We start from the raw sequence: 24,760 nt of genomic DNA on the forward strand, positions 1-24,760 counted from the left end.
AGACAAAAGTCTAAGCAGCACAGAGGAATGAAACCACATGTTTTGGGTGCCAGTGCCAGCCCAACACAAAATGAAGTGTGGGCACCCTTGGGCACACATTATTAGCAATTTCACAGCAGTTATAGCAGGCTATTAAATCAAACAGGAAGTGCTTCCAAGTTTTGTGCAACCGAGCAGGTGTCACACCCATCAAGCCAGCCCTGAGAGATACCATAACTGCTTCAGAACTGCTGGAACAAGGAGTACCTGAGCAGGACTTTACGAGGCAGGAAATGATCCTGGCAAGGTCCGTAGAGGCCAGATCATGAAAGGAGGCCGGAGTCTGTCCAACAACTAACAAGAAGGCGCAGCAGGTTTCTCAGCAGTGATGTAATCTGATTAGATTACTTTGCAGAGTCTTCTGGTGGTCCTGCCAGGAGAAGACTGGCAGCTAAGAGAAGACATCCAGGCTGGCTCAGTAGCAGTGGTGATTGTAAGGACCAGAGAGGCTCCAGCCTGGAACTTTGTCTTTGTACCAGGGATGTCCAAGAAACGTAGTCCTGAGGAATGACTAAGAAGGTGGCTTGCAGAGTTAGTACTTGAGGTGCACAAAGTGGCCACAAGGAAAGAAGCATGGGCCAGGGCGGGCAGAGGTCATGAAGTTCAAGAAAAAACAACACCATTTTTGCTTTGTTCTGTTAGACAAGTTAGAAAAAATGTTGCAGTTTTTTTTCTAGTTATTGAGCACCATCCTATCATTTTCATTAGGGGAGCCCAACCTAGGGAAGGCATAAAATGCAAGAAAGGAAGCAGCTGTGCAGATCTCCTTCTCTATAACTTTCACGAATGGGTGAAGAACCTACTTACTTAGTATTGTCTTCCATCCAAATAGCCTCTGGGAGTCACCAGAGTTCCCCACGAGATTGAACTGATGCTCATACCTTTCAGTGAGATGTCTCCAGTGCCAAGCTGTTCTCAGGAAGCTCCCTGCATTCTCTCTGCTGTACTAACCTTATTTGTCTGATCTGCAAAGTAAGAACAACACAGCAGCTCAGAACTTTGGCAATATCAACTCACTGGTGTGGAGAGCAAATGCCGAGCTTCCCGAAGGCTGAAAGTGGTTTTCACAACTAAATTCTTCTGGTTTACCTCTCCTTTTCACGGTTCAGTTCATTCGTGGGACCTGACCATCCTGACTGTCCTTTTACTTATCTGAGAAAAAACTTTAGAAGCTATGATGTCAATTCACACATTGAAATGGTCAAGATATCTGCACAGAATTCATAACTGTATTAAACAATCTCTCAAAACAAGAAGGGCAGCTGACTCTACAGCTTGCTTCCTGCCTCCAGGGACAACCATCACATTTTAAATGTAATGTTCCCATTCTCCTTCGGTTGCTAGTGCCCCCAACCATACACATCCAATATTTTACATGTCCTTCTTTAGACAGTATTCTTTAGACAAAGGGCTGCTGAGTACGGCAGAAAGATCATGACCTTTCAACTCAGATGGGGGAGGGCACCGATATGACGTTGGATGAGCTATTCAGCCTCCCTCACTTTCATTTTACTGGTGTACAGTGGAGTGTACAGCTGCACTGTAAGGGTAGCAGAATGAATAAACTCACTGATGTGTAAAGTAGCTGTGCTGAGCTAGACCGCCAATAAAGCTGGACACCTGGATAGCCTGTGTATATTTTGGTAAGGGAAATATTTAGTATCTTTATTATGCTGTCACAAAAGTTAATTAGCTGGTTAGTTTCTGAGGCCTGAGTGGGTTTCTTTGCTTTTGCTAGCAACCCTCGAGCGGTCCCCACTTCCAGACCCCATCATACTTCTGGGGCCTGAAACTGACTGCCCTGGGTCCGATCCAGAGATACAGCAACTTCATCCTACAGACAGCAAGGCACTCTCCTCTTTCCCTTCCTACAAGCTATGTTTGGTTCTTCTGTCAGGGCTTCTGCTATTTCCTCAGGAGTCTCCCTCGACCTTGACCAAACCACTTGGTTCCAGTTGTTACATAACATAAATTTCCACAACTAATCCTGAATTTTTTTTTCTCATCAACTCCTTTGGAACACCATCTTGTTCCTCACTATAAACATAGCACCTGATGCATTGCCCTGAATACAGTAAGTACTTAACATCACTCCCTGTATACAGTAGGTACGTAAAAGCAGTATGTGAGTAAACGAATGAATGTCGGGCTATTAATAAGTGATTTGTGTAAACATGTATATTACTCTTGGATATAAATAAATTGAGAAGATTATTTCATTCATAAGTATATGAATCTCATCATCCATACATAAAGACTCTTGCGAATACCAATCAACATACATAGTATAAGCACTGAAGTGCTTTTATCAGGGTGGGGATGACCTATGAAAATACAGCCTCACTTACAACTCAATGGGACTAATGGCCATCTCTCATAGATGTCACGCCCCACAGACCAGGAAAGAGATACATGTTGTAGTATATAAAGTCTACCTGTGGAGGTAACTGTGTCTGAGAGTGAGTTTCTGAGTCTAGGATCTCAGCGATAGATCCAAAGATGAGTAACCATCATATGCAAGACACCAAACCCATCAACACTCATATAATCCACCAAAGGTACTTAAGCTGAGATTTGGTTATAATACACAAATTTTCTAAACCACAGAGCAAGAATCTCAAACAGAAACAACTGATCAGTAAAAAGGTCACTACACACACACACACACACACACACACACACACGGAAAGGCAAGGAAAAATATGTGGGAGCAAGAGAGATAGGATAGGTAAAGTGGGTCTCGCACACACAAGCCTGAAAAGCTCTTTTTTTCGCTAAGTAACTCTAATTCTAAAAACTGGGTCTTCGACCCATCTTACCCTCCTAACATCCTTTCCATTTAAAATACAAAGACTCCAGTATATGAAGTTATGAGAAGAGAAAAGAAAACCCATTTCAGAGCCACGAGGAGCTGCCATCACCTCAGCAGGGATGAGACAGTAGATACTCAGAAAGGATATGAGCCACAGTTGAAGAGAACGGGCAAGAGGAAGAACAGAAACCCAAGAGCAGAGCTGGTGTTCACTAAGCCCAGTTCCTTTCAATTCTTATTTTACCCTGAACAATAGCTGTCAATTCATTTTTGCCTCTCCAGTGCACGCTACAGGTCTGATCCCATCACAGTTGACCCTGAAGCCACTGATTTCTTTTGTATTATCTATGATTAAAATAAAATTAATTAACCCAGTTGCTTATATAATCCAGAGTCACGTTTGATATATATTCTTTATTCATTATAATTAGTCATTAGCCAAAGTATGATTCTTGCTGTTTTTTTCAGGTTTGCCCCTCTCCTGCCTCTTTGATCTCACTGAGTGAGATTTTGCCTGTTATTAAGCAGTATCAACCTTTCCCACAAGATCCCCTGATGAGGTTAGGGACCATGCCTATCATTTGTCTATTATATATCCAGAGATGAGCAAATCCATGACACAATAAGAAGTAACAACCCAAGGACAAATAAAGGTCTGTTGACTAATGGGTATCGTTCATAGTTATTTTCTGAGTCAGTGCCTGATGGTACACAATGTCAACAAGAACACAGAGGGAAAGATAAGTTAGTCCTGATCTCGAACACATAGTCTAGCATCTTCTTCCATTTTTCTACTGCAATAAGATAATAGATTTCACAACATCTTAAGATTATTTCTATGTCCTCTGAGGTCTCTTGAACCGTATGTCTTAATTTTTAAATATTCTCGTCTAAGCTTTCTTTCTATTGTTCTTATTTCCTAACTGGCAAGGTGAAATCCTCAAAAGCAGAAATATGGTATGTGTGTGTGTGTGTGTGTGTGTGTGTGTGTGTTTTATGGAAGTCTGTATAAAAACTTCTTGTAACAAATGATTTTGAGGGTCACAAAGATGGTTCAGCACATAAAGGCACTTGCCACTTAAGCCTGGTGACTTGAATCCATTCCTAGAAAATAAAAGAGGCAAGAGATAGCTGATTCTATAAAGCTGTCCTCTGACCTCCATTTGACGCTATTTTTCACTCATGTGTATACACACACACACACACACACACACACACACACACACACACAAACACGCACACACATGTTGTGAGCTAGAAGATTACCTGAAATTCTAAGATTCAGGAAGTTTAAGCACAAAGATTGAGAATTTGAGACAAGCTTGGGCCCTAAGCTGTACAGTAAGACCTTGTCTCAAAAACAACTAACCAAACAACATAGTGTGTGTGTACATGCATGCACACATTAATATATTGGAAAAAATGACCTGAGTTAATTGTTCTGATTGAATAAAAACAGAAGTTGCTTATGTGATGTAGCGATTGAGTGTACCAGACAGGAGGATGTCTTCTGGCATGAGCCAAGCATTATATATCTTATTGAAATAAATCTCTGTTAGGGTCAAAGCTTGATTTGCCCTTATCTCTTTACTGGGTTACACAAGCATCTTGTGCTTCACTAAAGATAAATTCATCTCAAAAACAAACCAAGAGTGTGCAGTGTCCACAGAGGCCAGAAGAGGGTGTCATGGTCCCTGAAACTGGCATTACAGACAGTTGTGAGACACTTCATCAGGGCTGGGAATTGAACCCGAGTCCTCTACAAGAGCAACCAGTGCTCTTAATTGCTGAACCATCTCTCCAGCCTCACTTTAAAATGTCTTAGGTTAAATATGCTTATTAAGAATACATGAATAAAGATTGGGAAGAAAAAAACCAGCATGACTTGTGATCTTACACTCACGGAGGAACACATTTTAGATTTTAACATGTGGCCTTCCAAATTATTTCTACACACATATGTAAATGGAGTTGTACAGAAAGTTGATCTTTTAATTTTTAAAAATAAACTGTGTACTAAGAACATACAGAAAGGTTATGAGAAGCATTATATAACTTAGTGGAATAGGTCACTGTCAGGGTATTCTAGTTATCTCTTAAAGGATTAATTTGCTACATTAAACCAGGGTTCTGTGTTTGTTTGGAGATGTGTGCAGCCTATGATACCTGGCATTCTCTGCAGCCGCATGTGTGGAATGTGAAGTCACTTCCTAAAGAACTTCCGTAACTGAGACCTGATTCCTAGCTCACAGATGACCACAACAGTGAGTCACTAGGCTGAGAGCAGAGCATTCTAGCTGACGAAGTTCATGGAATATCACTTCAGAATTCATTTTTCTGTCACTTTTGGATGGTTACACTGTCAGAAGACCCAGGCCAGGGCGCGTTACTGTTATATTTATTGTTTAATTTGTGGAGACCCACATCGTTATGTGGTTAGGCTGTTGTGGAGTAGGACCTCAACAACATGCCATAGCATGGGTTCATACAAGCGAAGCTCACTCTATGTAGGAAATTCAAAATCACACTAAACTGAAAACAATATTTGAAGTCAACAAAGCCAGGACTACCTCTAGAACTCCTATTTTAAAAAGATCTATGGCCCGTACTGGGAAAATGGCTCAGTGGGTGAGTGTTCAAGTGTAAGCTCTTGAGTTCAAATCTTCCGATCCCCTGTAAAGCCAGATGTTATAGCAAGCACCACTAAGCCCTGAGAAAGGAGGCAGGCAATCCACAGAACTCATGGGCCAGCGAGCCTGGCATATGCAGTGGCAAACAAGAGATGCTGTCTCTAAAAAGATGGCAGGGGATTGACGCCAATGTGCTCTCTGGGCCCCACATGCATCTGTACTCACACACATGATGATTTGAAAAAAAAAAAAAGTCTGTTGCTAAGTGTGGTCCACTAAGATGAGCTAGTTCGTGGGTAAATACTCTGGTGAGTTCTTTGTTTCCAATGATGGGAAACATGCATACAGACTCATTTGAAAAGTAGAAAAGCAAGGAGCAGAAGCAAAGATCTGTGAGAAACAGAAATGTCTTCAGCTTACACTTCTGGCAAGTGATAAAAGGCATCTCTAACGACAAAGCCAGATGGAGATCAAATGACTACTGGGAGTTGATAATGGTCCCCAGCCCTCCAGCACCCGCAGAGTAGTGGCCAGGGGTGGTGTGTGTTGGGGGGAGGTGGTGTTCCTGGCACTGCAGCCCGATTCTGAGAGCAACAGTGTTATCCATGTCAGCCACAGCCTGTTCTGAGGTTCTGCCTGCTGGCCAGCTGCTACATTCCTAAACAATTTCAGCCTGCCCTTTCGTTCCCTGAGCACGGGCCTGTCTTAGTTACTGGATACTGTCAGCTAATTAATGCCTCTTAAGGTGGGGAGGGTCCAGATGGTGAGGCTGCAGCTACCGATTTGAAAGTTCATAAAAACAGGAAGCTTAAGAGAATGAAAGAAAATGTAGGGGCACTCTAGAGTGGGTTTGGGAAATTAAATTGTTTGACATTTAAAGGGACACAGATGAGAAATATTTGCATAACATCAAGGCGTGCTCTTTAGCACACAGAAATACATCATTCATATTGTCAAAACTCTTCTAAAGAAGAAGGCTTACTTCATCCAAGAAGGTCCATGTAGACTGACTGTAGCTGAGGCTATATTGAAATTCAGACTGAAATTCAGAAATGTTTTCACTACAGTGGGAAGACTGAGAAGCCCAGTATTTTTGTTACCATCAAAGATAGTCCAAATGTTAGAGAAAATGAAAAATAAACATAGTACTTTATTTAGATGAAAGAAATCAGAACAAATTATAGTTAGAATGTAAAGACGGTGTCTTTTCACCAACAATGTATGGCTTTTTGCTATATGCCATGTACTTACTACACGTGATGGACAAATACATGTTATCTCAGTTAATCCTGTCCTTAAATTTCATCTGTATGTCTTTTTATCCCTGGAAAAGGAATGCTCTGTATTTCAAGTGCTGAAATTATAAGCATGTGCCACCACATGGGTCTAGACTTTTTAATAGTGTGCTAATAATATATTAGTTTGGAAGAAGCTTTCTTAATAAAAAGGTTAGCAAAGAGTGAAGGGAAATACTCACGTCATGGGTGACAACCAATCTGAGAAAAGTAGGCTACGGAGCACGGGAGAGGCCTGCTTTGAAGGTTCCTTAGAGCTAAGAGCAAAGAGATGAGAGCTCTGGCTGGATCCAAGGCCACATGTGTATAGCTATAGGGTCACAGATGGGCTTGTGCTGATAGTTTATATGTCATATATAAATCCAAACTTCTCAAATGGAGTAGAGGGTCCAGTTGCTAGGGATAATTAGAGACACGCCAAATTAACCAAACTTAATTCAGACGGTCATTAAACAAGAGCCCCACCTGGCTTAGGTCGTTTTACCATCTGTTGTGGATGTTCTCTGATGCGCGAGTTCCCACCAGCTCCCAGGTGTGGCCTGATTATTAGGACACAGTGCCAAACTATACACCACAGCATTTGGTAACCAGACAATATGTTGATGTTAATACAGCACGTTGTCAGAGAGCTTCGACTGAACTCTGGAGGTGGAATGGAAATTTTGAAAAATAATATCAAAGCTGTGGAAAATGTGTTTTGAATTCTTGCACACATTCTGTGGTGACTGGATTTTTAAAACCAAAACACTGTGTGTCTGTTTCTGTGTCTTTCTGTCTGTCTGTGTCCCCCTTGGTAGTGATAAGACAGATGTTTCAGTGACTGCTGAAAATTCTAGAAAAACAAAATTAATAAGTACAGAATGTTAGAGCTGGAATGGACTTGGAGAACGACCTTCTTCTTTCCAGCTGTGATCTAAGTGCATCTCAAGGGCTATAACTGGGCTGAATGTATGGGCGCGTGAGTGGGGCTGAGCAGAAGCCTATGCCCACCCCTCATCCCATTCCCTTTAGACTGCTACAGCCACATCTTCACTTCTGTCTGTGTGAGGATGATGCCCATTATGTTTTGGGGGAAAAGAGAATTCTATTTTTTTTTAAAGTTTCCTAACTATTTGACAAATGAAAAAACTGAGGAATGGAGCCATAAACAATCTTTCTTATATGGCATTATCCAATGCACATCCTTGGACGAACATCAAATTAGATTGATCATAGTTGGTTACTTGCACAAAGTAGCTATTCAAATCTTAATGTGTAGCATTACTTCAAAAATTCCCTAAATACAAACCAGGCATAAGATATGAACACTCAAATAAGTCTTCAAGCAGCTCTTCTTGTATTTCTAGTGACGCTGCCTACGATAGTGAGTGAGGACAGCTTGCTCGCCCTCTGAGAACATGCATGGCTCATTTGTGTTTAGTGGCCAGCGGTATTAACAAGACAGTTTCTCATTCCTGGGTCTTAAGGAGATGAACCAAAACATATAGTAAAAGTCATATATGTGAACATGGGACTGTTACACACAGCCCATCGCTTGCTGCACACTGATAAGGCCCACGAAGCACAGCAGTGTTCCTGAAGTCCAGACTGTTGCAGTTTGCTGATGGCATCTCACAGTATAGCGTTCACTGCCTGCTTAAAAGCCTTGGAGGTAGAAGGGTAAAAACTGAAATTGTAGTAAACCCTGATCTAATTTCCCTTTACTCTTCATCTCTTTAGTTTTCAATCTCCTAATTTGTTTTTGTTTCCTAGTTTGTACTCCAGCTTTGCTCTTTAAAAATCTCCCAACCAAAAAAGTCTTTTCAGAATTTGGGGATTTCACTCAGTCATAGAACATAATAAGGATTTAGTCCTCCGCATAAAAACCAACAACCCCCCAACTAACTTTAAAGATTGCTTTCCTCATCATTAAAATCTGCTTATGCTACACTGAAAGAACAAGCCTTGAACTTGGCAATTAATCAGCTTTTTACCTATTAAGTTTTATTCGAGTTCAGGGTAGGTTAGTAGAGATCACTAATTCTTAGTTTACAAAACATACCAGTTGATGACTTTGAAAACATTTTACAATATAACCCATGCAACAAAAACACTAGTGCGGCATGGAGGGAGTATGAACAACAACATGCAGATTAGGCCCACAAACATCTGTGCCTAAACAAGACCACAAGCAAAGCTGTGTTCCAGCGAGGCAGCTTCCATCCTGCTATGAACAGAGAGAGCGGGTTTACAGCCCTGTCTTCTAGTTTAATCACTGCAACTTTAAGTCCATAGAGATATCCTTTTCCAGCACAGGATTTGATTTAACAAGTGTTTAATGGTCTGCTGTGGTCACTCGGAGATTAGTCAGTGAACAAAACAAAATTCTAACCACTGAGCTTATACTCGAGGACCAGGATAGCTGAGACAGGAAAATCAGGTAGTCCAACTTTTTAAGCAATATGGATGTGTCAGAGAACGAGCGGTGAAGTGCTGTAAAAGCCAGATCTGCCCTCACAGATCCATGGATGGAGGGCACAGAGGTGTCAAGACTATTACACTTTGGCTTCTAGAGGTGGGGCAGAGACCCGCGGGGACATTCATCTGAGTGGGACTTAGCAGCAACAGAAAGAAAAGGTTGCGTGGTTTTACAGTTTGAAGTAGAACCAAGTGTACTTCCTGGTAGAGTGGCACTAGGCTGAGAGAGAAAGGACTCAGTGTGAGGAGCGGTACTGCCAACCTATAGCAGGAACAGATTTGGAAGAACAAGCAGCAGGGCCACTTTTGTCATTTGCAGCTTGAGATGCTGACTGATAACGGTGAGTAAGCAGCAAGGCTCATCAGATTGCAGGTACATTTGACAGTCACTGGAGTGCAAAGAGGCCAGGAGACCAGATGAGGTCATCCAGACCACGAAGACAGAGAGAAAAGTGGTTCAAGGACGGAGCTTTTAAGAGGAAGAAGAAAACTTTGCAAGTGAAGTTGATGTGCAAAGAGGATCATCCCCTAGGTTCCAGAGAGGAAACTCTGAGCCTGGATGAGGAACAGGGACAGAAAGGAAGCTCTGGGCCTGTGAAAGGAGCAGGGACAGACCTGCAGTAGTTGGCTACCAACTCCAAACACTCACCTTTCATTCCAAGGACAAGCCTATTTCACAGAGCCTCTCAAAAATTCCTTCTGGGAGCTGGGCAGTGGAGTGCATGCCTTTAATCCCAGCACTCAGGAGGCAAAGGCAGGTGGATCTCTGTAAGTTTGAGGACAGCCTGGTCTACAGAGCAAGTTCCAGGACAGGCTCTAAAGCTACAAAGAGAAACCCTGTCTTGAAAAAAAAAAAAAAAAGTTCCTCCTGGGCTTGAAGCCTTCTGAGACAAACTCTCTAGTTAAGAGGTAGGTAGGGACATGGCATAAAAATGCCTCTTGAAGGACGCTAGTACTCTTATTTTGACCCTTGACTGGCTGGTGAAATTTGAGCATCTGGAGGCAACACAGGGCAGCTGGCCCAAACTCCTCACAACACCATGACTCCATTTATACACACACTCCACCCTGCCTCCTGCCCAATGTAGCCTAGATTGACTCAGAAGCAGTGATCCTCCTATTTCTGCCTCCTGAGTATGAGATTATAAATCTGACCTTGAACTCACATCGATCCACCTGCCTCTGCCTCCTAAGTGCTGGGATTAAAGGCGTGCACCACCACTGCCCAGTGCTACCATGGTTCTTTATAGCAGAAGAGAGTTGTCATGTGTATTTCCTAAACCAGAAAATGGTAGAACTTGGGAAACTGTCTTAGCTTGTACATGGTAACAAATTACCACATTTACTGTCTTAAAAGAACCTAGAGCAAGATGGCTCAGTAGGTAAGAGCACTTGCCAGCAAGCCTGAAAATCTGAATTTGATCCCTAGGACCCATGTGGTGGAAGGATAGAATTCCTGAAAGTTGTCTTCTGATCTCCACACATGTGTGCCTGTGTGTGCACATACAACATACACATATTACACATACCACACATATCATACATACACAGAATATACACACAGAGATATCACACATACAAACATATCATACAGACATCATACAGACATATCATACACACACATACACAAAGACACATATACACACATATCACACACATACATACACACAGAGTAAAACAAATAAGTATAAAAAATTTAAGGATTTCTACATAAATCTATTATTTACTTTTAATTATGTGTTTGGGGATGGATATATGTATGTGAGTCCAGGTGCCCCAGGAATCCAGAGGCATCAGACCCTTGGGTCTTCTGCAAGAGTAGTATCTCTCTTAACCACAGTGCCATCTCTCCATTCCCCCACCCCAAATTATTATGTTAGAAAACTACATCTATTTGCTATTGCAGAACTTCTGATTGTTAGAAATCTGGGCACAGCAACTCCATGGGAAAGAAGCAGGAGAACAGGGGGTGCTTCTGTAAGCCTGGCTAACAACTCAGGTTTGGGAGTTCATAGGCTCAGGTAGGCAGGGAATCTATTACTGATGTTTAGATTGACAAAGCAAGAACCACCTTTTAAATATCTTTGCTTATCCATGTAGACAAGAGTGACTGTGAATTTCAACAAGGGAAGCCTCTCCATATATAAAGGACAGTGGTGAGTACAGACACTCATGGCTATCCAAGAAACAGAAGATATGCAAGCAGTGGTTATGGGTCCAGTCCTAAGCAAGACAGGTACACCACCTAGGCCTCAGGAATATTGCAGAGGAGGTGGAAAGTAAGAGCCAGAAGACAGAGTCAAGGCTACGAAACACCATTCTCTAGATTCAATACAATTGAGTACAATACAATTCAATCTCTAGATACAACTAACGCAATTACTAACTCTCAACAACTACAGTTACCTGCACTGGACCCAGAGAAGATCAGCTCTAGAAACAATAAGTCAAAGAACAGGGAGAGAGGAGGGCTCCCTGGACCCCACCTTTAGCTCTGAACTGTTGGCTATTGATAGACTCTGGGAGATGGGGAATCTGTCTTTAGCTGTGTCCCCACTGCTGAGACCACTAGCCTTCAAATTCATGATTATACGGACAGCTTTGGTTAATCTCAGCGGGTTACAAAACAAAGTGAATAGTCATGAGAGCAAGACAGAGATTTGTGGGGAAGAATATTTGTAGTTTTTTTTAAAACTCTTTACTCTTTGGGGGCCTGCCACCCATTCCCAAATAAATACAGGTAGACTTATTCTTATGAATGCCAGGCCTTAGCTTGGCTTATTTCTAGCCAGCTTTTCTTAACTTAAATTATCCCATCTACTTTTTGCCTCTGGGCTTTTATCTTTCTCTATGGTATATACCTTTCTTTCCTTATTACCCTGTGGCTGGTTGTGTAGCTGGATGGCTAGCCCCTGGCGTCCTCCTCTGCTACTTTCCTGGGTCCTTCTCTTTCTTCTCCTATTTATTCACTCTGCGTGGCAGCCCCACCGATTTCCTCTCTCCTGCCTGGCTATTGGCTGTTCACCTCTTTATTAGACCAATCAGGCACTTTGACAGGCAAAGCAACACAGTTTCACAGAGTTAGACAAATGCAACATAAACGAACGCAACACATCTTGGCATCATCAAAAAAAAAAATTCCATAGCATAACAAACATAACACATCTTAAACTAATATTCCACAACAGGTGTTGATGGGGTGGTTGGGAAGCAGGGAAAGAGAGTGGTCGATATGTATTTTGTGTATGTGTGAAACTGTCTAAAACAAATTAATTAATCGATTAATATTAACAGTATGTAGCAGTACTAGTGGTCTAGCCACAGAGATCACTGGGTCTCCCTTTCTGAGTCACAGCATGATTAAATCAGTACAGGTCAGGCTATATTCTCACCTAGAAGCTTGACGGGGAAGGATGTGTTTCTAAGCTTCATAAGCTATTAAGAACAATTAACTTTCTTGTTACTGCAGTTAGTTTCTTTCAAGTCAGGGATGGAAAAGGATGTTCAATCTCTCTTTAGAGAAGGTCTAGTTCTCTTCTAAAGACCTCAGCTGGGGTTGGAGAGAGAACTTCACTGATGCAAGCATGAGAACCTGAGCTTGGTCTTCTAGGAGTCAGATAAACGCTGAGTACAGTGGTGTATACATAATAATCTCAGCATAGGGGAGGGCAAGCCAGTCAGTCTGTTGTGGCTTACAGGCTGGCCAACCTCCCCTAAGTGGTCTGGGCCAAGGAGACAGCTATCCCAAAAAACAAGGTGTCCGGATCCTCAGGTTGTTCCCTGAATACAACATAGACAGGCACACACATGTACACACATGAACATGCACCCACACAGTTTATCTGTCTGAGTCAGGGCTGTTCAGGAGAATTACCCTTTCTTTCATCCAAAGACAACTGATTAGGGACCTTAATTATACCTACAAAGTCCTTTCCTCTTCGCAATGGAATGTAAAACCCTATTGTCATATTTTATCAGTTAATCAAGTCACAAGTTTTACTCATGCTCAAGGGAGGGTAGAGATTGTCATGACCATCTTGGACTTTTTCCCATCACTGTGATGGTCCAAGAAACAAAACCTTCATGTTACATTCTATTTTAGACACACTTATCTTTGCTCTAGAGAAAACAGAACACCTAACATTAAGAAGGAGGGAAAGACTTGGTACAGCTCAGAGTTTTTAAGACTCTGATGACTGCAGCCAGTTCTGAGACCATCATGGCATGGGAACATGAGGCAGAGGCTGCTTACTTACCTCCTCGTAGAAAGGAGGCAAGAGAGGGGAAGGGACCAGGAACTAGATATGTCCTCCAGAAGCATGTCCCCAATTACCTACTTCTTCATTTAGCCCCAAGCTCCTAAAGTTTCTGCTGCCTTCTAAAGTAGCACCCCCAACTTTAGACCAAGCCTTCGATGCCTGAGCTTTGGGATGGAGGGGCACCTTTCATATCTAAGCCACAACAAATTCAAGGGGAAATGATGAGTCTAAGGAAAGACACAGTTTTAGGTGACAGTAAATCATGTCTAAATATCCTTCTGTAAGAGAAGCAGAGGCAAACTCAGAGACTTACTTTGAAAGGAAACCTAATCAATCCTATGCAGATAAAAAAGAGCAACAAAAAGCCGGAGCTTTATGATTTTCTAACTTACGATTTTCAGTTCAGAGCAGTGGATAGTGACCTGTCTTACTCTGAAATAACAAGCACTTTCCTTTCAGTGGTACTGGTTACTCTTTGAAAGAAGGAAACATTCTAATCCTCTATTATAGAACCAGTAATAGAAATGCACATAGGATAAGATTGAGGATGATGTCACAAAGATTTTAATATGCAAAACAGCAAAACAACTTAATAAGTCTTCAGTACATGTAACTCCCAGATATAACCACCTAGAATTTTTATAGATATAATTAAAATGTCACTCTAGTCGTCTGTACTTCAATGTCTGGGACTACCTGGAATAGTCTAAAAATAACATTAGGGGGGTATGATGGTGATGGTACATACCTAGAACTTCAGCACTCAGGATGCTGAGGCAGGAGGATTGGGAGCTTGGGCCCTGTCACAAAATCGCAACTGTGCTGCCTAGTTAGCTTGACACAAGCTAGAATCATCTGAGAGGACGGAACTTTAACTGAGAAAATGCTTTCACAAGATTGAGCTGCACAGCTAGTACACTCATGAGTGAGTACGTATGACCCCAGAGAAGCTATGTAACAAGGAGAACCCGAAGGGAAACATATATAGATCTCCCTGGGAAGGGGAAATAGACAAGATCTGAGAAAATTGGGAGCCTGGGGGTGGTGGGAAGAGGGAAGGTAGAAGGCATGGAGGAGAGGGTAAGGGGAGGGGGAGGAGAACTTGAGGAAATGGGAATGGGATGGTCGAGATGATGGAGAGCAAGGAAAGGACTATCTTGGTTGAGGGAGCCATTATGGGGTTAGCAAGAAACCTGGCACTAGATAAATTCCCAGGAATCCACAAGGATGACCCCAGCTGAGACCCTAAGCAATAGTGGAGAGGGTGCCTGAACTGGCCTTGCCCGGTAGTCAGATTGATGACTATCTTAAATATCACTGTAGAACCTCCATCCAACAACTGATGGAAACAGAGGCAGAGATCCATAGCGGAGCACTGAGCTAAGCTCCCAAAGAGTGGGAGGAATGAGAACACAAGCAAAGAGGTGAAGACCATGATGGGTACACCCACTGAAACAGCTTACCTGAGCTAATGGGAGCTCACCAACTCTGGCCTGACAGTGAGGGAACCAGCATAGGACCAAACTAGGCCCTCTGAATGTGGGTGGGGCAGACTGTGGGGCCACTGGCAGTGAGACCAGAATTTATCCCTATTGTTTGTACAAGTCTTTTGGAATCTATTCTCTTTGGTGGGATAGCTTGCTCAGCCTAGATATAGTGGGGAGGGCCTTGGTTCTGCCTTAAAGCAATGCACTAGACTTTGTTGACTCCCCAAGGGTAGCCTTACCCTCTCTGAGGAGTGGATGGGGGTGGAATGGTGGGAAAGGTGGAGGAAGCGGGAAGAGGGGAGAGGGTGGGAACTGGGATTGGTATGTAAAATGAGAAAAGATAGGTTTTTTTTTTAATAAAAAAAAGATTGAGCTATAGGCAAGTCTGTAGTGCATTTTTTAAATTCGTGACTTATTTTGGAGGGAGCCCATCTCATTGTAAGTGGTACGACCCCTGGGCTGTCCATGGGTTTTATAAAAAAGCAGTTGAGCAGGTCATGAGGAGCAAGTCAGTAAGCAGCATTCCTCCATTGCCTCTGCACCAGCCTCTGTCTCCAAGCTCCTGCCTAGTTTGAGTTCCTGTCTTGGAGTCCCTCAACGGACTGTGATTCAGGATGTGTATACCCAGCAAGCCCTTTCCACCCCAAAGCCTTCAGTCCTGGTGTTTTACCACAGCAAAAGAAACCCTAACGAATGCAGTATCTTTGCATATTGGAACTACAATGATTATAAACATCTACGACGATAATCCAGGTCTCTAATATACAGCTGCAGTCTAGAGGGAAGCTGAATGCAGCTCCCATTTCCTCCACCTCTAGCAGGGACAGAAGACAAAATCCCTGATGAAACACTCCATGTGGACTCAGCAATGAGGAAGCATGACACGAGCTGAGTCACATGGCATGGTTATTTCTGAAGACCAGAAGACTCCTTCAAGACTTGGAGAATATGCTTTTCTTTTATAGGGATAAACATAGCATGGAGAATAATTTTGATGGATTAATATCATATCTTACTATTTTATACACACTTTGAAGCTAGCATAGCTGATTTTGCTGGGGTACTATTGCACTATATTCCATCTGAACTGGTGTAAACAGGCCATGGTTCTGCTGTCCCACAGTTTCCATTCAAAAGAGAAAGTTCTAGCATAGCTGGCTGAGGACAGTGAATACACCATTTTGTCTCAAAAATCCAGTCAAAGCATGAGTGTGAAGCTATTATTGCTTGTCACCTTGACTATATTTAAACTTCGAAAATGGGGGGGCACACCGGTGAGGGATTCTTTTTTCTTAATTTGAAGTAGAAAGAGTCACTTCTAATCCAGATACTGAGGCAAGAAGACCCTTGCCTTTAATGTGAATCTTGAGGTGGCAAGGCACACACCTTTAATGTAGGTCTTGAGGCAGGAAGACACACCTCGTATCTGGGCCGCACCTTTGTGCCGGAAGTCTATATAAAGATGTGGAAGAAGGAAGTGTTTGCTCTTTGACTGTTTACTCTAGCCTTACTAGCAAGTCCCTTCCTTCACTGGCATTAGAGCCTACTTCTCCGAGATTCCAACATCTACCGAAGACCAACTGTGACATTTGACCTCATGGACTGAGCAGCTTCTGGATTCTTGGACTTCCCATTCACAGCCAGTTACTGTTGGACTAAATGGACCATAGCCTGCCTGTAAGTCATTCTAATAAATCCCCTTTACCTTTATACACACACACACACACACACACACACACACACACACACACACACCCATGCACTCATTCATCTTATAAGTTCTGCAACTCTAAGGAATCCTGAATAAAACAAGGTGTATAACAATTAGATCATGGGGCCTTTGTAGGCCAAAGACTAGGAATTGTTCAGTGCTTGTGTTGTTGAAGTAATGTTAAAGTGGGTTATCTGAGAACAAGCACAGGACTGTGGGATCGTAAGATCTTGGTTAATTTTCAGATTCTTTTCAACTCACTGTACTACTGAATGTAGGACTTGTGCTGGGTGTTGAGGACACAAAATTAATGAAATCATAGTCTCTATTGTCACACGATCCTCTAATTCTCTGTCAGCTTGCAATCACAATTCTTTCCAGAGAACTTCTAAGAAATCTCTAATGGGTAGAACCTTGGAGTCTAGGGAACACAGTTCACCTATCTCTAAATGATGACTCAGATCGTTTTGTGCAATTTTAGTTTTGCAAAGTTGAAAATGCTTTAGTGCTCGCCTATGTTAGATACTTGTCTTGTTGCTGGAACAAAGTCTGTGACGGAGGCGGCTTGAGGAAGGGTTTATTGTGGTTCACAGTTCCTGGGTACAGACCGTCATGGAAAGGCTTGACAGCAAGAGCTGGAAGTGGCTGGTTCACCTGGCATCCCCAGCCAGGAACGAGTCAAGAATGACTTTCATTTTCACATGCAGCGAGGACCCCCCAGTCCATGGAATGGTGCTGTCCATTAAGAGGGGAGGTCTTCCCACTTGAGCTAACCTAATCTAGATGACCCATCACAGACATGCCCAGAGGCTTCTGTTAGTGGTTATTCTAGATCGCCATTAAGATGACAACCACTATTTTGAAGCCTAAACTTCAATGTTGAAATTTTGTCCCTTTTGTTATTTTGCAGGGCTAGGGCTCAAAGTTTGAGCTTGGGCCTGGAGCATGCTAGGCAATGTCTCTATCATTGAGATAGACTCTCAGGCCTGATGATGCAACAAGCAACTCCTATGTAAAGACTTAAGGCACAGGCATGTGGTAGACAAACACCCTAGGAGGAGACATACACTGACACTTGTTCCTTTACTCAACCTTGTCTCTTGGTGACAAAGCCCTTACGGACTGAATACAAGATTCCATCTCCTCTAAGTGAACCAGTCTATCACTTTTCCATTAAGTTAAGATCAAGAAAATTGGAAAATATTTTGTCCACAAGAATAAAAACTTAAGGATGCAAAACTCACATGCACCCCTGTAAAATTTCCTTCTGTAACTGTAAGCTGCGCTGTTATGAATGCCAGCATATGGGACCCAATTTCACCACTTTTGGCTACTTCAGTAGGTTCAGGCAAAGCTTATCTATTTATCGAATAAGCTCATAAAACAAAGGGACTTTTGAACTACTCAGTAAAAGTCTGCATTAAGAATTGCTTTTAATGTGTGACTCCTGTTTGCAGTTATGAAGGTCTGCCTTCCAACCTACAAGTTGCCATTATCTCAAAGGTGAAATTTTAGCACATGGCTAAAATGTTCTATGGTTACAGTTTCATGATTCAGCGTCAGTAATTCAGAGTGAGATCATAGGCAGTGGAAGGAAGGCACTGTCTGTCATCCTCTCCTGCCTCTGAAGGGAAGCTCAGGGAATGGCATCAGCACTTTGAATTTAGACTGTGGCTCCTGTGAGTACCATCATTTGTCTCAGCTCTGACTGGATCAGAAGGCACCTTTGGGAAAGATTTTCAGAATCAGGTGAATTTGGCTCATAAGGTTTGAGGTCACCAACTTGCCCCCACCTTACATGGAGTGGGCAGAAATTTTTCCAGCTATTTTTTTTTTTTTTTTTTTTTTTTTTTTTTGCGGCAAAGATTCCAACTTGAGACTGTGCCATCACTACACACCAATGTGCTGGGTTTTCTCTTTGGTGCTTCAAATTCTTGCGACCCACTAAAAATAAATCAAGCCAGCCATCAGGGCACCAAAAGAATACTACTGTGAATAAGCATTGCCTGAAACTTACATAGAAACACCACCTCTGAAGCAAACGCTGCCTGGCACATCTGGACATTTTTTAAAATATAATCCGCTTACTAATGATGGCTAGGCCCCGGGTGCATTGACCCTGGAAACAATTTAAAAGCAGCCCCTTCACACAAACGACACGAAACGTCAATCAAAAGATGTCCACAACTAGAAAAACAATAGGCAGGCTGTTCCAGTCCGAGCTGAGGACACTTGAACCCCTGCAAAGCCCTCCGCACCAGATGGCTCCACCAACTCCCCGAGCTGGCTCAGGACCCCACCAACCCGGTTTCTGCACCACTCTCGTCCCGTGGGCTTCCCTCCCGCGTAGCTCCGCCCTCTTCCGCTCCACTCGGCCTCGGCTAGGGGAGCCGGGGTCTGAGAGTCAAAGTCTGCTAATTTGCATAAGCCAATGGCTGTGTGGCATGCAAATGAGGCCGGCCGTGATTGGCTGAGGGGTAGCCCCATAACTGGGGAATCGGGCCCTTTGTCCTCCAGTGGCCCAGAGGCAGCAGTGCGGTCGTCAGCTGCGGAGACTTAGCGAGCGAAGCGGGCGGGTGGGAGCAAGCGCAGAGCCGGCGCCGCGCACTGGGGGGGCAGGAGCAGCCCGCGCGCCACGTGAGGGACTCGCACTTGCAATATGACTTTGGAGGAATTCTCGGCGGCAGAGCAGAAGACCGAAAGGTAAGTGTGCCTGCGGACTCGGGGACCGCTGCCCCTCCCGTGGCCGGGGACCCGGCTGACCCGCTCTCGCCCCGTCCATCTGCAGGATGGACACGGTAGGAGATGCCCTGGAGGAAGTGCTCAGCAAGGCGCGGAGTCAGCGCACCATCACCGTCGGCGTGTACGAGGCCGCCAAGCTGCTCAATGTGTAAGTGACCCCCGCCTCCCGTCCGCCCGCCGCCTCTATCTCTCGCTCCCTGGAGCGTGTGCACTCACCGCTGCCTCCTGCCCCTAGCGACCCCGACAACGTGGTACTGTGCCTGCTGGCCGCGGACGAGGACGACGACAGGGACGTGGCTCTGCAGATCCACTTCACCCTCATCCAGGCGTTCTGCTGCGAGAACGACATCAACATCCTGCGGGTCAGCAACCCGGGCCGGCTGGCTGAGCTACTACTGCTGGAGACCGATACGAGTCAGGCGGAGAACGGGGGTGCGGCGCAGCCCCCTGACCTGCACTGCGTGCTGGTGACGGTAAGGGACTCGGGACTGCAGCCCGGAATTTACTGGGGTGGACCTCGGCCGTGCTGGACGCTGATCTCGCGGGGGTTCTGATGGTACCGAGCGTGTCTAAGCTCGTGGGTGGCCTCCAGCGGCGGAAGATATCCCTGTGAGTCAGCAGGCTGCCCGGCTACCCCTGCCTACCTCTGCACTACCTCGCGTGACTAATTCTTTGAGCAGGACAGATTAGATAAAGCCAAATAAATTCCCGGCTCACCCTTCATTAAGAAGTCAGTTTCATTCTTCATTTGCTGTCAAAGCTAAATATAGAAAGAGTGTAGGAGACAGACAGACCTTATTAATTCCCTAGAGATACTCTGGAGTGTACAGAGTGGAATTCTTTTCTCTGCACCTTTGTGCTTGTTTAGATGGTCCCTCTTCACTCATCTACCCCTTTAAAAATGTCTGGGATGAATAGTGTTTTCAGAGAGAAATGTGCTGTCCTGGTCTTCTTCCGTTTTGGTTTTTTTTTTTTTTTTTTTTTTTTTGTCCTTTTCTCTGTTTTGACCGGTGCCGGTGTTGTAGGGAAGTGGCAGCCTGATTACTTTTGCTACCAGTGAAAAGTGCCCTGCACCGTCAGGGAAGATAAGAACTGGTGTTTAGCTGCCTTCCCTGGTGCTCTCCCAGCTGTGCTCACAGAATGTTTTTCAGAACTATTTTACTTATGTCCCCACTGGCGTGCATGCTTGGTTAGGGCGGACTTGTGAATGATAACCTCTTGCAGAGTGGTACAGATAATTATGCAAAACTCTGTGTGGCTCAGTGTGTATTATAAAGGTGTTTGGACTTTGCCAAATGCTGTTTAACAATGTTCAGGTTTTGACCCTTTCAAAAGTAGTACTATTAGTAGCATAAGCTGATCATTTTTATGGGGAAATAATTTTTCTTTGTTTGTTCTCAGAACCCACATTCATCACAATGGAAGGATCCTGCCTTAAGTCAACTTATTTGCTTTTGCCGGGAAAGTCGCTACATGGATCAGTGGGTTCCAGTGATTAACCTCCCGGAACGGTGATGGCATCTGAATGGAAATAACTGAACCAAATTGCACTGAAGTTTTGAAATACCTTTGTAGTTACTCAAGCAGTTACTCCCTACGCTGATGCAAGGATTACAGAAACTGATGTCAAGGGACTGAGTGAGTTCAACTACATGGGGGCTAGGAGATGACTCTGCAGATGGACAGAGGTGAAAATAAAGAAGGAAGCTGTGTTGAAGCAGAACTCTACGTCAAAAGGGACAAAAACTACAAAGAACTGTGCAAGAAAGAAAACTATTAATTTAGGATGGCCGAGTTACATTGAAATAAGCCAAATATTGCTTTGTTGAAACCTTAAATGTGTAGCAGTAGTTTGGTGTTTTGTTTGTTTGTTTGTTTTCTCTTTGTCTTTATGCCCTCGAGTAAAAGGAAAGTGAAAAGGATTAATTGTATTTTAAAGCCACAGGTTAATGTATTTTGATGAGAGGTTAAATTCTCAGAAGTTTTATTATAAATCGTACTAAGTTATTTTATGATATGAAAAGTTATTTATGATAAAGTTTTTGAAGCACAATATCTAAAATAAACTAGTATGAAATAATTGCATCACTTATCAATGTGTGGTTTCTGCTCTACAGCACTGACTCTGGTAAGAGACATTTTACTGAAGCCTTGCTTTATACCAGCCAGGAAGATGGGCGATTTTAGAGGGGCTTGTGTAAGGGAAAAAAATAACGTTTAGAGATTCACCTTGCAAAGTCTGAATAACTACAATTCGTTATTTTAATACTATTAAAAAAAATGCATGCAAATGTGGAAACAGGAGGGCTACCAAGACCGTTTGAAAGAGGAGTGGAGCTTTTGCTGAGGAGAAATCATTTTCTTGGGGTCTTAATAAATGAGCTTACTTTCTGTAGCTAGAAAGAGGGAAGGGATATTGCTTAACAGCACAGGAGTTTGTGCAGAGGTGTGGAGGTCTGCAAGATCACAGCCTGCACAGGGACTTATGGCTGCCTCTGGTGTAGAAAGATAAGAGCTGGAAGGAGTAGGTGGGGTTAGGTTCAGACTGACAGGCATTCTTGTATCTTAGGTATTTGAGCTTCCCTCTGTAAACTCTACAGTCTGCAGAGGCCTTCAGTCTGCAGAAGGAAGAGACATTGGTCAGTGCTTTAGGAAGATAACATAGGGCTGTAAGGGGTAGTTAATAGTGTGAATGGCTGGCTGTACAACGCTAGTGTAAAGCAACGCATTTTGTAGAACCATGACAAAGGACCAGTTAGGTGCTGCCCTTAGTCTCTTCCTGGGGTGTTGTGCCTTTAGCTGTATTTCCACTACTGCTGTGAGGAATCCCGTCTTGTCAGGTGGAAGAAATAGCTGAGAAGAAGGAAGCAAAAGGAAGGGTGCAGTTGCCATCTTTCTGTGTTGGTTCAGAACTACACCTCATAATTAACTGCAGCAGTCCTGTGCAGGCAGAGCCAAAGAAAGCAAAGGTGCATGCTGAAGACAAGGTCTGGCAAAGCTCTCCCCTACTGTCTGCTCCCCTTCCTATGACGATCAGCAGGAGAAGCAACAAATCCCTCAAGCTGCACATCTCACAGGCTTATGAGCCTTCTGCTTTCCTCCTCTTAGATATGTGCATTTCCAGGCCTCTTTCTTCTAATCCCAAACAACTGGAATAGTAACATTTGCTTTTTATATTAGCAGAAGATTTGAGAGCAGTGACTTTTAAGCAAGACCTTTAGCCTTCCCACTACAGGCTCTTTCAATCTGTTTTCACAACTGTTGTAGTTCATGAAATGAGATGAGTAAGTTAAACCAAGTGGGAAGAGTGGAGAAAGGCAGCTGTTTGCTGGAAAGAGCATTGATGACAGCCGTGTCTCCATTAGGCCTCAATTCCTTCATCTGTAAAATAAAGGCCATTACCCATCCTACAGAGGTGCCTTTTATAGTTTATAATCTATTAGAAGGATGAACTAATATCTGGTCCATATCCATACAGTGGGTGTTAGGTTGATATTTGTTAAATAAGTAAATGGTTAGAAATAGTGATTATAAACCCGGGGCTGTGGTTTAGTGATCGAGCATTGACAGTCTCCGGCACTAGGAAAAATAATTACTACCTGGTACATGGTATTTGCTCAGATGATAGCATCGGGGAAAACATTTAAGGCCTCAGAGAGATCTGTTACTTATCACACATATTCTTTAAGAGGGAGTCTGAGTCACTTAAATCACAGTGCTTAGCGATATGAAGTAGCCGGACACAATCTTAAAATTGCGCCATTTGTTGAAGACCTCAGTAATAACTGCAGTCAGGTATTCTTTTGATTTTTGCTTAGTTGTTCTTTTATAACATAATTTAAACATGGCTTGAAAAAAAATCCAATTATGAGTCAGTGGTGGCTCAATAGGCGCTTGTCACCCACGCCTGACATCCTGGATTTGATCTCTGAAACCCAAGGAAGAAGAAAATTGACTTCTGAAAGTTTATCTCTGACCACATGAGTGCTGTGACATGTACACACCTATCTACACACACATGCACATGCACACACGCACACACACACAAGTGCGTGTGCATGTCACATTAATAAAATTCATAAAAAAATCTATGAGCTAATTGTAAATAAGTACACAAGTATATGTATACAATATGCCTCTAACTTCTGTCAATTTAGTAAATTTCTTTAAAAACTATTAAACAAGATTGGGGCAGGAGGATTACTTTGAGTTTAAGGCCATTGGGCTACATAGTACCAACCCAACTTGGTACGCTCTTAAAAACCAAAGCAAACAAGTTACCTGGTCTCCTTCTATAAATGAACAAAAACTTTATATACCTGCCTAGGATGTGCTATTTGTTGAAAGGTGGAAAATACCTATTTTTCCACAGGTGACTTCACCAAAGAGTCATTGTTGCTTCTGTCCTTGTCTGATTAACCAAGGTCTTCCATAAGTTAAAACTTTGTAATTAAAAGAGTCCGTGAAAGTAATTAATCTTTTATAATAAACTATGCCCCAAACTAAAGTAAAAAGGAGTTGTTTGCAGGAAAGAGCTCCTAACTAGAAACTTCTAGAGTGTGCTTTTACGACCCTATAGTAACTTATGAAATAATTGTGTCCTTTCCCTTCAATCCTAGGTGTTTTAGTCTTTGCCAGTAAAAGGTCTGCTTTCTTCAAATGAACAAAATGTAATGAGACTGACACACCACCAAGTCAGGGTCCCTCAAACTAGGCGCTGAATCTTAGTGTTTTTTGTTCCTTTTAAACAATTCCTATGTAAGCATAAGAACTCGAGGGAAAAGTTGTTTGAATTAAAGTATCAAGAATTATTTAGTGAGTGTTCACTACATCGTTAGCCTTGACTGAAGAGACATTTGGCCTCAGGCAGCTCACAGTCCAGTGAAACAGAAAGTCCATTGATGTGGCCTAAAGCAGAGCCCAGCAAGGGGAGGCACAGAGGACTATTGTGGTAGTGTGGAGGGTAGAAGTTTCCTCAGGGCAAATAGAATAGACCGGAGGAAAAGGCTGTAAATCCTTTGATCAGAGTTAGCTCTGTATTTTGCCAACAGCATAAAAATGCTTGACTGACAGATGGGATATACCTCTGCTAGATGCTGCAGAGATGTGGCCTATGGGGGCTCTTGGCACTGAGAAGTCTATAATCTGTAAGGAAGTCAAGCACATTCCTATAATGGATTTATTGAATGCCTATCAGACACTTGGCTATAAAAGTGTGTGTGTGTGTGTGTGTGTGTGTGTGTGTGTGTGTGTGTGTGTGTGTGTGTGACTGCTGCCTTAACCCTGGGTGATGTGTGAGGTACCCATCCTAAGGGTTCCTCAGGTTAG

At 43.1% G+C, this 24,760-nt stretch overlaps 1 protein-coding gene and 1 long non-coding RNA gene across 3 annotated transcripts in view; one reads left to right on the forward strand and one right to left on the reverse strand.

Moving 5' to 3' along the window:
- The window catches only part of LOC125404174 (uncharacterized), a 61,753-nt gene extending 42,018 nt beyond the window's left edge, over positions 1–19,735 (reverse strand). The window contains exons 1-2 of the long non-coding RNA XR_015002300.2: positions 19,649–19,735; positions 247–1,004 (exon numbers count right to left, since the gene is read on the reverse strand). This is a non-coding gene — a long non-coding RNA (uncharacterized LOC125404174). The remainder of the gene's footprint in view (positions 1–246; positions 1,005–19,648) is intronic.
- On the forward strand, positions 16,468–21,517 carry Gadd45a (growth arrest and DNA damage inducible alpha). 2 transcript variants are annotated; one of them, XM_048439975.3, is made up of 5 exons: positions 16,468–16,656; positions 19,208–19,393; positions 19,479–19,580; positions 19,668–19,905; positions 20,834–21,517. In XM_048439975.3, exons 2-5 carry the CDS (start codon positions 19,350–19,352, stop codon positions 20,945–20,947), a joined length of 498 nt encoding a protein of 165 aa, XP_048295932.1. In that variant the 5' UTR covers positions 16,468–16,656; positions 19,208–19,349; the 3' UTR covers positions 20,948–21,517. The 2 variants fall into 2 exon arrangements, with proteins under 2 accessions (XP_048295932.1, XP_085546851.1); XM_085690725.2 differs by lacking the exon at positions 19,208–19,393.
- The last annotated feature ends 3,243 nt before the right edge of the window (positions 21,518–24,760 follow it).

This window comes from Myodes glareolus, chromosome 6 (assembly GCF_982192425.1).
Source record: "Myodes glareolus chromosome 6, mMyoGla1.1, whole genome shotgun sequence".
NCBI lineage: Eukaryota > Metazoa > Chordata > Mammalia > Rodentia > Cricetidae > Myodes > Myodes glareolus.